This window comes from Salmo trutta, chromosome 17, assembly GCF_901001165.1.
Source record: "Salmo trutta chromosome 17, fSalTru1.1, whole genome shotgun sequence".
NCBI lineage: Eukaryota > Metazoa > Chordata > Actinopteri > Salmoniformes > Salmonidae > Salmo > Salmo trutta.
This window is the reverse complement of record NC_042973.1, coordinates 9,486,071-9,502,697: the sequence shown is the minus strand read 5'-3', so window position 1 is coordinate 9,502,697 and position 16,627 is coordinate 9,486,071. Positions and strand designations below refer to the sequence as shown.

At 45.2% G+C, this 16,627-nt stretch overlaps 1 protein-coding gene across 2 annotated transcripts in view; it reads left to right on the top strand.

The window, feature by feature from the left end:
* Nucleotides 1-16,627, top strand: part of LOC115151538 (lysine-specific demethylase 4B) — an 85,049-nt gene that overhangs the window by 44,566 nt on the left and 23,856 nt on the right. The window contains exons 10-14 of one of the 2 annotated variants that reach the window (XM_029695562.1): nt 3,705-3,970; nt 4,573-4,817; nt 10,001-10,127; nt 10,325-10,485; nt 11,304-11,520. In XM_029695562.1, coding sequence (XP_029551422.1) covers nt 3,705-3,970; nt 4,573-4,817; nt 10,001-10,127; nt 10,325-10,485; nt 11,304-11,520 — 1,016 coding nt within the window. Of the gene's footprint in view, nt 1-3,704; nt 3,971-4,572; nt 4,818-9,997; nt 10,128-10,324; nt 10,486-11,303; nt 11,521-16,627 lie in introns of both variants that reach the window. The other variant, XM_029695561.1, reaches the window with a different exon arrangement.

Sequence of the window (16,627 nt, the reverse complement as noted above, 5' to 3'; positions counted from 1 at the left end):
CCCTTATGTAGTCTGTAATAGTTTGCAAGCCCTGCCACATCCGACAAGTGTCGGAGCCGGTCTAGTAAGATTCGATCTTAGTCCTGTATTGACGATTTGCCTGTTTGATGGTTTGTCGGAGGGCATAGCGGGACGTCTTATAAGCTTCTGGGTTAGAGTCCTGCTCCTCAGAAGCGTTAGCTCTACCCTTTACCTCAGTGGGAATGTTGCCTGTAATCCAAGGCTTCTGGTTGGGGTATGTACGTACCGTCACTGTGGGGATGACGTCCTCGATGCACTTATTAAAGCCAGTGACTGATGTGGTGTACTCCCGGAACATACTCCAGTCTTTGCTAGCAAAGCAGGCCTGTAGTTTAGCTTCTGCTTCATCTGAACACTTTTTTTTATAGACCGAGACACTGGTGCTTCCTGCTTTAGTTTTTGCTTGTAAGCAGGAGTCAGGAGGATAGAATTATGGTCAGATTTGCTAAATGGAGGGCGAGGGAGAGCTTTTTCTGTGTGTGGAGTAAAGGTGGTCAATTTTTATTTTATTATTATTGTTATTTGTTGTTTATTTTCCTCTTGTTGCACATGTGACATGCTGGTAAAAATGAGGTAAAACTGATTTTAGTTTCCCTGCATTAAAGTCCCCGGCCACTAGGAGCGCCGCCTCTGGATAAGAGTTTTCTTGTTTGCTTATGGCGGAATACAGCTCATTGAGCGCGGTTTTAATGCCAGCATCGGTCTGGTGGTATGTAGACAGCTACAAAAAATACAGAAAAACTTTCTAGGTAGATAGTGTGTTCTACAGCTTATCATGAGATACTCAGGCGAGCAAAACCTTGAGACTTCCTTAGATATCGTGCACCAGCTGTTGTTTACATGTATGCATAGGCCCCCGCCCCGTGTCTTACCATTGGCTGCTGTTCTATCCTGCCAATATAGTGTTTAACCCGCCAGCTATATTTTCTTAATGTCGTCGTTCAGCCACGCCTCGGTGAAATGTAAGATATTACAGTTTTTAATGTCCCGTTGGTAGGATATACGTGCTTTCAGCTCGTCCCATTTATTTTCCAGTGATTGAACATTAACTAGCAGGACGGACGGCAAGGGCAGATTTAGCCACTCGCCTGATCCTCACAAGGCACCCTGATCTTTTTCCACAAAATCTCAGTTTCCTTCTCCAGCGAATCACGGGGACTGGTCGGGTGTCTGTAGTAGTATATCCCTCCCGTCCGACTCATTGAACTACTCTTCGTCTAATCTGAGGTGAGTAATCACAGTTCTGATGTCCAGAAGCTCTTTCGGTCATAAGAGATGGTAGCAGCAACATTATGTACAAAACAAGTTACGAACAACGCGAAAAAACAAACAAAATAGCATAGTTGGTTAACCTCTCTAGGACCGGCGGGACGAATTCGTCCCACCTACGTAACAGCCAGTTGAATCCTGTGGCGCGATTTTCAAATACCTTTGAAATGCTATTACTTCAATTTCTCAAACATATGACTATTTTACAGCTATTTAAAGACAAGACTCTCGTTAATCTAACCACACTGTCCGATTTCAAAAAGGCTTTACAACGAAAGCAAAACATTAGATTATGTCAGCAGAGTACCCAGCCAGAAATAATCAGACACCCATTTTTCAAGCTAGCATATAATGTCACAAAAACCCAGAAGACAGCTAAATGCAGCACTAACCTTTGATGATCTTCATCAGATGACACACCTAGGACATTATGTTATACAATACATGCATGTTTTGTTCAATCAAGTTCATATTTATATCAAAAACCAGCTTTTTACATTAGCATGTGACATTCAGAACTAGCATACCCCCCGCAAACTTCCGGCGAATTTACTAAATTACTCACGATAAACGTTCACAAAAAGCATAACAATTATTTTAAGAATTATAGATACATTACTCCTCTATGCACTCGATATGTCCGATTTTAAAATAGCTTTTCGGTGAAAGCACATTTTGCAATATTCTAAGTAGATAGCCCGGCATCACAGGGCTAGCTATTTAGACACCCACCAAGTTTAGCCTTCACCAAAGTCAGATTTACTATTAGAAAAGTTTGATTACCTTTCCTGTTCTTCGTCAGAATGCACTCCCAGGACTTCTACTTCAATAACAAATGTAGGTTTGGTCCAAAATAATCCATAGTTATGTTCCAACAGCGACGTTTTGTTAGTGCGTTCTAGACACTATCCCAATGGTAAATAACAGTCGTGCGCACGGCACATTTCATGACAAAAGATTTCTAAGCATGTCAACCGCTGTTTAAAATCAATTTTTATGCCATTTTTCTCGTAAAAAAGCGATAATATTCCGACCGGGAATCTGCAATTAGGTAAACAGCCGAAAGAAAATATATCACTGGGTCGACTCGGGCACGAGCCTAAGCCCTTTGTCCTCTGATGGGCCACTTGGCAAAGGCGATAATGTGTTTCAGCCAGAGGCTGCCTCGTCATCGTTCAGGTTTTTCCCGGGCTCTGAGAGCCTATTGGAGCCGTAGGAAGTGTCACGTTACAGCTAAGATCCTGACTCTTCAATAAACAGAAGCAAGAACAACAACACCTTGTCAGACAGGCCACTTCCTGCATGAAACCTTCTCAGGTTTTTGCCTGCCAAATGAGTTCTGTTATACTCACAGACACCATTCAAACAGTTTTAGAAACTTTAGGGTGTTTTCTATCCGAATCAAACAATTATATGCATATTCTAGTTACTGGGCAGGAGTAGTAACCAGATTAAATTGGGTACGTTTTTTATCCGGCTGTGCAAATACTGCCCCCTATCCCCAACAAGTTAAGAGCCGATAAGACTGTAGCCCTCCCCTCCTGCGCCATCGTCAGAGAGTGAATGGGCAAGACAAAATATTGAAGTGCCTTTGAACGGGGGTGTGTAGTAGGTGCCAGGCGCACCGGTTTGAGTGTGTCAAGACCTGCAACACTGTTCCCATGTGTATCAAGAATGGTCCACCACCCAAAGGACATCCAGCCAAGTTGACCTTGTAGTCCATGCCCTGACAAATTGAAGCTTTTCTTGAGGGGAAATGTTCTGAACTCAATATTAGGAAGGTGTTCCTAATGTTTTGTACACTGATTCATGCTAGGATATGGAATGACAAGGATTAGGGAAAGTCCTGACCCTAGTAATACCGCACTCTGAGCTATGTCAATAATGTTTTTGTGTAACAGTGTCAGCCATACTTCTGGTTGTGTTCCAATTGGTGTAGCTAGTCACACTTCCCACTCTCTCCCCTCTCACTCGCTCCACTCTCTCCCCTCTCAATCAATCAATCAAATGTATTTATAAATCCCTTCTTACATCAGCTGATGTCACAAAGTGCTGTACAGAAACCCAGCCTAAAACAGCAAGCAATGCAGGTGTAGAAGCACGATGGCGAGGAAAAACTCCCTAGAAAAGCAGGAACCTAGGAAGAAACCTAGAGAGGAACCAGGCTCTGGCTCTCTCCCCTTTCACTCTCCCCAGGTCTCTCACTTTCAGGTCTCTCACTCTTTGGTCCAACATTTCTATCTATCCATCTTTTTCTCTTTGTCTCTTTTAAACGCATGAATGGTTTACAGGGGAAACTTCAACAGTAAAATACAGGTTAAAGAGCGAGGTACTGAGTTGTGTGAATACAAGTGAAGTACTGTAAGTGTCATCATTCACTCATGTCCCCGTTTGCCCCATCCCTCCGTCCCCAGAGCTTTACAGAAGAAGGAGCAGCTGCGGCGGCTGAAACTGGAGGAGGTCAAGGTTCTGGCGGAGGAAGGCATTGAGATGGATGCCGCCGAGTACCAGCGTCAGGTGGAGGAGCGCGAGGCCCAGCGGCGCCAGGAGAGGGAGGAGAGGATGGCCCGGGAGGCGTTTCAGACCCTGGAGGCCATGGAGAGAGAGGACCAGGAGAGGGAAGAACGGGAGAGGCAGGACCGAGAGAGGCAGGACGCCGTTGCCGCCAAGGCCACAAGAGGTTGGTGTAGGGCTCAGTAGGGGCTTGGATCAGTTTTGCATTGTCCTCGCTACTGTTTGGTTTAGGATTGAGGCAGGAGGGGAGGAGGAGAAGGTGAGCGTCAGGAGGAGGTCATTGGGGTGAAGAGCAGGAGGTCGTTGGGGTGAAGAGCAGGAGGTCGTTGGGGTGAAGAGCAGGAGGTCGTTGGGGTGAAGAGCAGGAGGTCGTTGGGGTGAAGAGCAGGAGGTCGTTGGGGTGAAGAGCAGGGGGCCGTTGGGGTGAAGAGCAGGAGGCCATTGGGGTGAAGAGCAGGAGGTCATTGGGGTGAAGAGCAGGAGGTCAGGGTGAGGGGGGTGGATGTTTCAGAAGGCACCAGTTGGCTGCGTCGTTGGATGAAATCCCATTTCAATTTCGGTCAATTAAGGAGTTTAATTGATATCCCAGTTTCAAACTTCCAAAGTGAGTTAGACGTGAGTTACATGATATCGCAAGGTACCAGATCAAATGGCTATTAGAACCAACAAGTGGTACAGAGATATTATGACACCGATTATTATAAAAAATGTTGTGCCTTTTTGAATTGGGAGGTTCCACATTTCCCTTCTCTTATTTCTCTCACCCAGTACAAGACCCCCAGGCAGACCCACAGCATTTGACGGCGAATGGAGAGAAGAAAAAGAAGAAGAAGAAGAAGAAGAAGAAGAAGCAGCAACAACCTACCCTGCCGCTGGCTCCTATAAACTCTTTCCAAGCAGCTTTTGAGAAGTTTGCCACGTTCAACATGCCCCAGACACCAAAGGAGACCCAAGGGAGCAATGACACGGAAATACCAGCAGAGGGCAGGCTTGATGTGAAAGGCATGCAGCAGGTAAGCAGTGCTGGAATAAGGTGTAGGATGAAGTTGCCTCTAGACCAGGGCTCTCCAACCCTGTTCCTGAAGAGCTACCCTCCTGTAGGGTTTCTCCAACCCTGTTCCTGAAGAGCTACCCTCCTGTAGGGTTTCTCTCCAACCCTGTTCCTGAAGAGCAACCCTCCTGTAGGTTCTCACCTCAAACTGTTCCTGAAGAGCTACCTTCCTGTAGGTTCTCACTCCAACCCTAATCTAGCACACCTGATTCTAATATTTAGCTGGTTGATGAGCTGAACCAGGTTAGTTACAACTGGGGTTGGAGTGAAAACCTACAGAGGGTAGCTCTCCAGGAACAGGGTTGGAGAGCCCTGCTCTGGATGCTGATCTTTGGTCAGTTTTTGCATTTTCCCCCACTAATGGTTAAGGTTAGGATTGGTGTGGAGCAATGGTTCCCAAACTTTTTATAGTCCCGTACCCCTTCAAACATTCACCCTCCAGCTGCGTACCCCCTCTAGCACCAGGATCAACGCACTCTCAAATGTTGTTTTTTGCTATCATTGTAAGCCTGCCACACACAATATACGATACATTTATTAAACATAAGAATGAGTGTGAGTTTTTGTCACAACCCGGCTCGTGGGAAGAGACAAAGAGCTCTTATAGGATCAGGGCAAAAATAATAATATAATAATAATCAATAATTTTGCTCTTTATTTAACCATCTTACATATAAAACTTTATTTGTTAATTGAAAATTGTGAATAACTCACCACAGGTTAATGAGAAGGGTGTGCTTGAAAGGATGCTCATAACTCTGCAATGTTGGGTTGTATTGGAGAGAGTCTCAGTCTTAAACCTGTTGAGGACAGACGTTCCGCTAGCGGAACCCCGTTCCACCAGCGGGACCCCTCGCCAACAGCCAATGGAATAGCAGGGCGCGAAATGCAAAAACAACAAAAATCTCATATTTCAAATTTCTCAAACATACAACTATTTTACACAGTTTTAAAGATAAACTTCTCGTTAATCCAACCACATTGTCCGATTTCAAATAGGCTTTACGGCGAAAGCAAAACATTAGATTATGTTTGTACAGCACCTAGACAAGAAAAACCACACAGCCATATACCAAGCAAGGAGAGGTGTCACAAAAAAACAGAAATGCAGCTAAAATGAATCACTAACCTTTGATTATCTTCATCAGATGACACTCCCAGGACTCAATGTTACAAAATACATGTATGTTTTATTCGATAAAGTTCATATTTATATCCAAAAACCCCATTTTACATTGGCGCGTGATGTTCAGAAAAGGTTTTGCCTCCCAAAACTTCCGGTGAATGAGCACATCAATTTACAGAAATACTCATCATAAACGTTGATAAAATTTACAACAGTTATTCAAAGAATTATAGATACACTTCTCCTTAACTTCTATGGGCTAGGTGGGACGCTAGCATCCGACCTGCGGGACACAGCCAGTGAAATATCAGGGCGGAAAATTCAAAAACAACAAAATGTCATAATTCAACTTTCTCAAACATACGACTATTTTACACCATTTTAAAGATAAACTTCTCGTTAATCTAACCACATTGTCCGATTTCCAAAAGGCTTTACAGCGAAAGCAAAACATTAGATTATGTTAGGAGAGTACATAAACAAAAATAATCACAGCCATTTTCCAAGCAAGGACATGTGTCAATAAAACCCAAAAAACAGCTAAATGCAGCACTAACCTTTGACGATCTTCATCAGATGACACTCCTAGGACATTGTTACACAATACATGTATGTTTTGTTCGATAAAGTTCATATTTATATCCAAAAACAGCATTTTACATTGGCGCGTGATGTTCAGAAAATGTATTCCCACCAAAACACCCGATGAATTTACAAAATACTCATCATAAACGTTGACAAAATATATAACAATTATTTTAAGAATTATAGATAGACTACTCCCTGGATGCAACCGCTGTGTCAGATTTTAAAATAGCTTTACGGAGAAAGCACATTTTTCAATATTCTGAGTACATAGCTCAGCCATCACGGCGAGCTATTCAGACACCCGCCAAGTTTGGGGGCAACCTAAACTCAGAGTTAGTATTAGAAATATTCTCTTACCTTTGCTGATCTTTGTCAGAATGCACTCCCAGGACTGCTACTTCCACAAGAAATGTTGTTTTTGTTCGAAATAATCCATATTTATGTACAAATACCTTCGTTTTGTTCATGCGTACAGATCACTTATCCAAAGGCATAACGTGCGAGCGCGGAACGAGAGACGAAAAGTCAAAATGTTCCATTACCGTACTTAGAAGCATGTCAAACGCTGTTTAAAATCAATCTTTATGGTATTTTTTACGTAAAATTGCGATAATATTCCAACCGGACAATAGCATATTCATTCATGAAGAAAAAGAAGGGGTGCGCTCGCGTCACCGCGCATATCCAACCCCTTTGTTGCCAGGCAGTCCACTCAGAAACTGAGCTCCTATTATCTGCACCGTGACAGGAAAATGCTCAAACCACTTTCTGAAGGCTTTAGACAGCCAATGGAAGCCTTAGGAAGTGCAACGTCCCCCACAGACACTAGTTTCGATAGAGAATCAAAAGAACTACAATTCTCAGACTTTCCACTTCCTGCTTGGAATTTTCTCAGGTTTTTGCCTGCCATATGAGTTCTGTTATACTCACAGACACCATTCAAACAGTTTTAGAAACTTCAGAGTGTTTTCTATCCAAATCTACTAATAATATGCATATTCTAGTTTCTAGGCCAGAGTAGTAACCAGTTTAATTTGGGTACGTTTTTCATCCGGCTGCGAAAATACTGCCCCCTCGCCCAGACAGGTTAATGCAACCGCTGTGTCAGATTTCAAAACAGCTTTACGGCGAAAGCACATTGTTCAATATTCTGAGTACAGACCTCAGCCATCAAAGCAAGCTATACAGTTACCCGCCAAGTTCTGGAGTCAACAAAACTCAGAAATAGTATTATAAATCTTCACTTACCTTTGCTGATCTTCGTCGGAATGCACTCCCAGGACTCCCACTTCCACAATAAATGTTTGTTTTGTTCGATAAAGTCCATCATTTATGTCCAAATACCTCCGTTTTGTTTGCGCGTTTAGATCACTATTCCAAAGGCACAATGCACGAGCGCAAAACCCTCGACGAAAAGTCAAAAAGTTCCATTACCATTCGTAGAAACATGTCAAACGATGTTTACAATCAATCCTTAGGGTCTTTTTATCATAAATCTTTGATAATATTCCAACCGGACAATAGCGTATTCATTACAGAGGAAAAAGAAGGAACGGCGGGCTTGCGTGAATACGCAGTAAACAACTCATTGGCCTCAGCCTAGTCCACTTGTTGAATCAGCTCTTATTCTCTCCCTATTCACAGTAGAAGCATGAAACAAGGTTCTAAAGACTGTTGACGTCTAGTGGAAGCCTTAGGAAGTGCAAAATGACCCCACAGACACTGTAGTTTGGATAGGCAATCACTTGAAAAACTACAAACCTCAGATTTCCCACTTCCTGGTTGGATTTCTTTCTCAGGTTTTTGCCTGCCATATGAGTTCTGTTATGCTCACAGACATCATTCAAACAGTTTTAGAAACTTCAGAGTGTTTTCTATCCAAATCTACTACTCTGGGCCCGAGTAGCAGGCAGTTTACTCTGGGCACGCTTTTCAGCCGAACGTGAAAATACTGCCCCCTGTCCCAAACAGGTTAAATCATTTCCCACACAGTCTGCCTGTATTTAGTTTTCATGCTAGTGAGGGCCAAGAATCCACTCTCACATAGGTACTTTGTTGCAAAGGGCATCAGTGTCTTAACAGCGCGATTTGCCAAGACAGGATACTCTGAGCGCAGCCCAATCTAGAAATCTGTCAGTGGCTTCTGATTAAATAACATTTTCACAGAACTGCTTGTTGCAATTTCAATGAGGCTCTCTTGTTCAGATATCGGTAAGTGGACTGGAGGCATGAAAGGGACAACGAATCCAGTTGTTTATGTCATCCATTTCAGGAAAGTACTTGCGTAATTTCTCACCCAATTCACTCAGGTGTTTCGCTATATCACATTTGACATTGTCCCAAAGCTTGAGTTCATTTGTACACAAAAAGTCATACAATGATGGAAAGACCTGTGTGTTGTCCTTGTTAATGCAGACACAGAAGAGCTCCAACTTCTTAATCATAGCCTCAATTTTGTCCCGCATATTCAATATATTTGCGAAGAGTCCCTGTAATCCTAGATTCAGATCATTCAGGTGAGAAAAAACATCACCCAGATAGGCCAGTCGTGTGAGAAACTCGTTATCATGCAAGCGGTCAGACAAGTGAAAATTATAGTCAGTAAAAAAAACTTTAAGCTCGTCTCAATGTAAAATAAAAAACATGTCAATACTTTGCCCCTTGATAACCAGCAGACTTCTGTATGTTGTAAAAGTGTTACGTGGTCGCAGCCCATATCATTGCATAGAGCAGAAAATACACGAGAGTTCAGGGGCCTTACTTTAGCAAAGTTGACCATTTTCACTGTAGTGTCCAAAACGTCTTTCAAGCTGTCAGGCATTCCCTTGTCAGCAAGAGCCTCTCTGTGGATGCTGCAGTGTACCTAAGTGGCGTCGGGAACAACTGCTTGTACGCACGTTACCACTCCACTACATCTCCCTGTCATGGTTTTTGCGCGATCAGTACAGATGCCAACATTAGCAGCAGCTACATTTGGCTACATACGGACCGGTAGTGGAATTCCCGTGAGAGAGTAAGGTTAATGTGATTGGATGTTAATTATTTGACTAGGCTACCTGTATTTGACATTGTGTTGTTATTTCACTGAACACTAGATGGTTTAATTTTATTTTTGGCAGTGAAATGAGGCTACTCAGGCGAGACAACCCCCCCAAATGTACGCATACCCCAGTTTGGGAATACCTGGTGTAGAGGAAGCTGCTCCTAGATCTGTACCTAAGGGAAACTTCACCCTGGAGCATGGAACAACCAAAACACGAGCTTCAAGCGTTCAAACACAGGTTATCAACGCGGTGTTTTGAGACCTCCATTTGAACATTTTAGATGTTATTAATTTAGATGCTCTTATACAGAGGCACTAATTATCAGCGGTGGAAAGTGTTTATTCAAACCCAGGGTTTTGCTCATTAATCTTTGGGGTTCCTCAGCAGTCATCGTACTACTCTAAGCAGTTGAAGATTAAGATGGAGGTGAAGAAGAGTCGCCGGCATCCCCTCAGCAAGCCCCCTATGCGCTCTCCGCTATCCATCGTCAAGCAGGAAATGTCCAGCGATGAAGGTTGGTTCTGAGGGGATAACGTTGTAGCACAGTCTGTATTCTCTCTGTTCTGGTTTAACACACTATTGCGGATTCCTCTGGCTCTTGTCATACATGCATTGCAGGCCCGATACAGCCTATATTCTTGCTTGTATGCGCATTCTGTGTATATCTAGACTGATCTGGTGTGTGTGTGTGTTTCCTTTCTCCTTAATCAGAGCTGTTCTCCCCCATGTCACTGGATGGCCATGTGAAGAAGGCGGGCCACTTGTGGCAGAACCGCACTCCTAACATCCTGGCTGAAAAGAGTTTCAATGCGGCCGTGGCCACCCTGGAACCCTACTGTGCCGTATGCACTCTGTTCTGCCCATACACACAGGTAGGGTACAAACCATGGACACAGCTGGGGGGTACTGTATATATTAGAACATGTCTCTATGCCACAAACACAGTGAACGTCACAATCGGATAACAGTGGTCTTGGACACAGGGCTGAGGCTGTAGATTACATGCTGCATACGCTACGTGAGCAACAGATGCATGAATGAACAGAGATAATGAAAAGTTGGTGTTTAAGCTGCTAGTTAATACATATTAGTAGACATAGAGGCATCAGACCACTAGACCACCAACTTTGACTGCCATCAGTTTTGACTAAGACTTTTGATGGAAATGTTTCAGATGAATGTAATTTGGACACATTTGTGGGTTTAGCTCCCGTGTTCAATGTAGATTTTGGTGGAAAATGTGACAGCTCTAAACTCCACCCAGTGTAACCCCCTTCCCCTGTTTCATCCCGCCCCAGAACATATGTAACCTCCTTCCCCTGTTTCATCCAGCCCCAGAACATATGTAACCTCCTTCCCCTGTTTCATCCAGCCCCAGAACATGTAACCTCCTTCCCCTGTTTCATCCAGCCCCAGAACATATGTAACCTCCTTCCCCTGTTTCATCCAGCCCCAGAACATATGTAACCTCCTTCCCCTGTTTCATCCAGCCCCAGAACATATGTAACCTCCTTCCCCTGTTTCATCCAGCCCCAGGACATATGTAACCTCCTTCCCCTGTTTCATCCAGCCCCAGAACATATGTAACCTCCTTCCCCTGTTTCATCCAGCCCCAGAACATATGTAACCTCCTTCCCCTGTTTCATCCAGCCCCAGAACATATGTAACCTCCTTCCCCTGTTTCATCCAGCCCCAGAAGGACTCTCTGTACACGTCTGACAGCCCCAGTGCCCCCAACCACCTCCACACTCCCCGCTGCGGCAGCCGCACCCACCCGCTGGTCCCAGAGATGTGCTTCAGCGCCGGGCCGGACAACACGGAGCCGCTGCCCTCCAACTCCCACACGGGAGAAGACTGCACCAGCCCGCTGATCTCGTGCTCCTCCTGCAGTCTGCAGGTCCACTCCAGTGAGTAGGCCCACAGAAAGATAGACACATTGATATTGACTGATACAGACAGGCAGGCAGATGGCCGGCCGGACGGATAGATGGGTAGAAAGGCAGGCAATCTGTTTATCAGTCAGTCAAAACAATTGCATTGCCTTCTATAGATCAGCACCAGCCAGACAAAATAACATGTTTACTTTAGTCAACTACTAGCCAGACAAAAACATTCTATATTTCCAACCAGGCCCTCACCAAACAAACAAATCAGTTCCAGGCAGCCAGTCTGTACCAGCCAGTCAATACCAGTCAGTCAAGTCTCCCTCCATGTTTACCTGAGAGGATATTTACTGTGTTTGTTCTCCCCAGTCTGTACCAGCCAGTCAATACCAGTCAGTCAAGTCTCCCTCCATGTTTACCTGAGAGGATATTTACTGTGTTTGTTCTCCCCAGTCTGTACCAGCCAGTCAATACCAGTCAGTCAAGTCTCCCTCCATGTTTACCTGAGAGGATATTTACTGTGTTTGTTCTCCCCAGTCTGTACCAGCCAGTCAATACCAGTCAGTCAAGTCTCCCTCCATGTTTACCTGAGAGGATATTTACTGTGTTCTCCCCAGTCTGTACCAGCCAGTCAATGCCAGTCAGTCAAGTCTCCCTCCATGTTTACCTGAGAGGATATTTACTGTGTTCTCCCCAGTCTGTACCAGCCAGTCAACACCAGTCAGTCAAGTCTCCCTCCATGTTTACCTGAGAGGATATTTACTGTGTTTGTTCTACCCAGTCTGGTTTTTATTCACAAAGCTAATGATCCGTAGTGTTTGCACGGCGTATTTATCTAAATTCCCATTATGTATTTGCACCCCCTTGGGCCCGAAGTGGGGATTATTCTCTCCACAAGGATCAAAATGCCAATTTACTGCCGTTCACCCTGAACTTCCCAGGATTGTTGTGCTGGTGTCCCCCAAAACTGTTCCCTTGCCGAAAAAGAGGTAAATGAAGTTGTTTTGCACCTCTTTCTCTACCCGCCCAGCCTAGGCTGCGTAGCCAATTAGGCTAGCCTCTGTATGGTGAGGAGGCATGTGGCGGGGAGTGGTTAGCGTGCGACACACAGGGAGCGGTTAGACTAGAATGGCGATCAGTGATCACTAACCTCGATTTCAATGAGTCTGCGGCGAAGGACATATTGCTCAACCTGGACCAGGCCCAAATCCCCGACACTCGAAAAAGGAAGAGTCAGCATTAAAAGCCAGCGTGCGGGGATACCTGATGAGACTAAATCGGCGAGTGGATCAACCGCTTCTACCCTCCGTTCTATTGGGCGAAAGTGCAATCACTGGAAAATAAACTGGACGAGCGCAGTTTGACACTATCCGATCAGCGTGGTCTGAAGAACTGTAATATCCTATGTTTCTCCGAGTCGTGGCTGAACAAGGACACGGAAAATATAAATCTAGCTGTTTATTTCTATACATAAGCAGAACAGAACGGCAGTGTCTTTTTGTTAATGCACAATCTCTATATTAAGGAAGTCTCAAGGTTCCGCTCGCCTCAGTTGGAATACCTCATGATAAGCTGCAGACCACACTATTTAACAAGAGTTTATTTATATTTTTCATAGCTGTCTATTTACCACCACAGACCGATGCTGGCACTAAGACCATACTCAACGAACTGTATAGGGCCATAAGCAAGCAAGAAAATGCTTATCCAGAGGCTGCACTCCTAGTGGCTGGTGATTTTAATGCAGGAAAACTGAAATCCATTTTACTTCATTTCTACCAGCATATCACCTGTGCAACTAGAGGCAAAACAAAACAACTACAATTCACCTTTACTCCACACACACTCATACAAAGCTCTCCCTCGCCCTCCATTTGGCAAATCTGACCATAACTCTATCCTCCTGATTCCTGCTTTACAAGCAAAAACTCAAGCAGGAAGTACTAGTGACGCACTCAATATGGAAGTGGTCAGATGAAGCAGACGCTAAGCTACAGGTCTGTTTTGCTAATACAGACTGGAATATCTTCCGGGAATCATCTGATGACATCAAAGTTTAACAAATCAGTCACAAGCTTCATTAATAAGTGCATCGATGACGTCCCCCCCACAGTGACCATACGTACATATCCCAACCAGAAGCCATGAATTACAGGCAACATCCAAACTGAGCTAAAGGCTCGAGCTGCCACTTTCAAGGAGCGGGACACTAATCAAGACGCTTATAAGAAGTCCTGCTATGCCGTCCGATGAACCATCAAACAGGGAAAGCGTCAATATAGGACTAAGATCGAATCCTACTGACGAGTGTCAGAGCCGGTGTAGATGTGGCAGGGCTTGCAAACTATTACGGATTACAAAGGGAAACCCAGCCGAGAGCTGACCAGTGACGCGAGCCTACCAGACGAGCTAAATACCTTCTATGTTCGCTTTGAGGCAAGCAACAGTGAACCATGCAGGAGAGCACCAGCTCTATGTAGCCGATATCAGTAAAACCTTTAAAGAGGTTAACATTCACAAGGCCACAGGGCTGACAAGTATCTGACCCAGTCTGTAATACCTACATGTTTCAAGCAGACCACCATAGTCCCTGTGCCTAAGAACGCCAATGTAACCTGTCTAAATGACCATTGCCCCTTAGTACTCACATCTGTAGCCGTGTAATGCTTTGAAAGGCTGGTCATGGCTCACATCAACGCCATCATCCCAGAGACCCTGGACCCACTCCAATTTGCATACTGCCCCCAACAGATCCACAGATGACGCAATCTCTATTGCTCTCCACACTGTCCTTTCCCACCTGGACAAAATAAACACCTACGTGAGAATGCTGTTACAGCTCAGCGTTCAACACCTTAGCTCCCTTCAAGCTCATCACTAAGCTAAGGATCCTGGGACTAAACACCTCACTCTGCAGCTGGATCCTGGACTTTCTAACGAGTAGGCAACAACACTTCCGCTACGCTTGATTGCGAGCATCTTCACTGGCTGCATCACTGCTTGGTATGGCAACTATTTGTCATCCCAACATAAGGCGCTACAGAGGGTAGTGCATCTGGCCCAGTACATCACTGGGGCCGGGCTCCCTGCCGTCCTTTATACCAGTCAGAGGAAAGCCTTAAAAATGGTCAGACTCCAGCCACCCAAATCATAGATTGTTCTCTCTGCTAACGTACGGCAAGAGATACCGGAGCACCAACTCTGGGACCAAAAGGGTCCTGAACAGCTTCCACCCCCAAGCCATAAGACTGCTGAACAGCTTCTACCTCCAAGCTATAAGACTGTTGAACAGCTTCTACCCCCAAGCCATAAGACTGCTGAACAGCTTCTACCTCCAAGCTATAAGACTGTTGAACAGCTTCTACCCCCAAGCCATAAGACTGCTGAACAGCTTCTACCCCCAAGCCATAAGACTGTTGAACAGTTTCTACCCCCAAGCTATAAGACTGTTGAACAGCTTCTACCCCCAAGTCGTTAGACTGCTGAACAGCTTCTACCCCCAAGTCGTTAGACTGCTGAATAGCTTCCACCCCCAAGTCGTTAGACTGCTGAATAGCTTCCACCCCCAAGTCGTTAGACTGCTGAACAGCTTCCACCCCCAAGTCGTTAGACTGCTGAACAGCTTCTACCCCCAAGTCGTTAGACTGCTGAACAGCTTCCACCCCCAAGTCGTTAGACTGCTGAACAGCTTCCACCCCCAAGTCGTTAGACTGCTGAACAGCTTCTACCCCCAAGTCGTTAGACTGCTGAACAGTCTTATATCTTATAATCAAATATCTACTTGGACTATTTGCATTGACACCCCCCCCCCTGTTAGTTTTCTTTGTACTGGCTCTATGAACACTTACTGGACTCTATATATACAGACACACACACACAAAACACACACACACACACAAAACACACACTCACATATAGACACTTTCACATTGCTTCTACTTTATTATCTCTCCTGATTGCCCGGGTCACTACATGTACATGTTACCTCAACTACAGTACCCTGTACCGTTGCACATTGACTTGGTACTGGTACTCGTTGTGTATAAAGCCTCTATTGTTATTTTATTGTGTAACTATTTATTTCTAAATCTTTAGCAAATTTTTGTTACTTTTTAACTCTGCGTTGTTGGGAAAGGGCTCGCGAGGAAGCATTTCACGGTAAAGTCTACACATGTTGTTGTATTGCTTGCGACACACGGGGAGAGGTTAGTGTGTGACTGTGCAGCCAGCTATGTGACGCCACTCTGATTACTGCAGAACGGTCTTGGAAAACTTTGTATTACAACTACGTGACATTTTCATTTAACCAGGACATCAATTGTGAATATTGGCTGCAGAACCTGGCTGCAACCAACAGAATCCATATCATGTACAGTGAGAAGTATTAGTTAAGTTCCATAGTACTGTCCACTGTACAATTCATTTGCTGATTTTCAACCCTCCATGAATCTAATTTCTTCTTTGACCATGATAAATATGGCTTACTGCTAACAAATTACTCCAAATTGGACTATTTCTCCAGCTTTGGTTGAATTTGATTACAGTACGATCTTACCATGTACGCACACCTCCCCAGCAGCTGTCTGGCTCGTTTCGTCCGGCCCCGTGCCGGGGTTGCGTTCGGCCCTCACCAGCTGCGGAGGTCAGTAGAGGTCAGGTACAGACATGCTGTGGAGACCAACTCACCAAGGCCTCTATCACCACACATCTCTTTGTACTCTAGGTCCCCCGAGGACCTGCAGAAATCAACAGGCGAGGAAGACAGGGCTGTAGAGTGCCAGAACAAAATCTCTCCCCCCCCCACTCTCTCCTCTCACCCCCCCACTCTCTCCTCTCACCCCCCCACTCTCTCCTCTCACCCCCCCACTCTCTCCTCTCCTCTCACCCCCCACTCTCTCCTCTCACCCCCCACTCTCTCCTCTCACCCCCCCACTCTCTCCTCTCACCCCCCCACTCTCTCCTCTCACCCCCCCACTCTCTCCTCTCACCCCCCCCACTCTCTCCTCTCACCCCCCACTCTCTCTCTCACCCCCCCACTCTCCTCCTCTCACCCCCCCACTCTCTCCTCTCACCCCCCCACTCTCTCCTCTCACCCCCCCACTCTCTCCTCTCACCCCCCCACTCTCTCCTC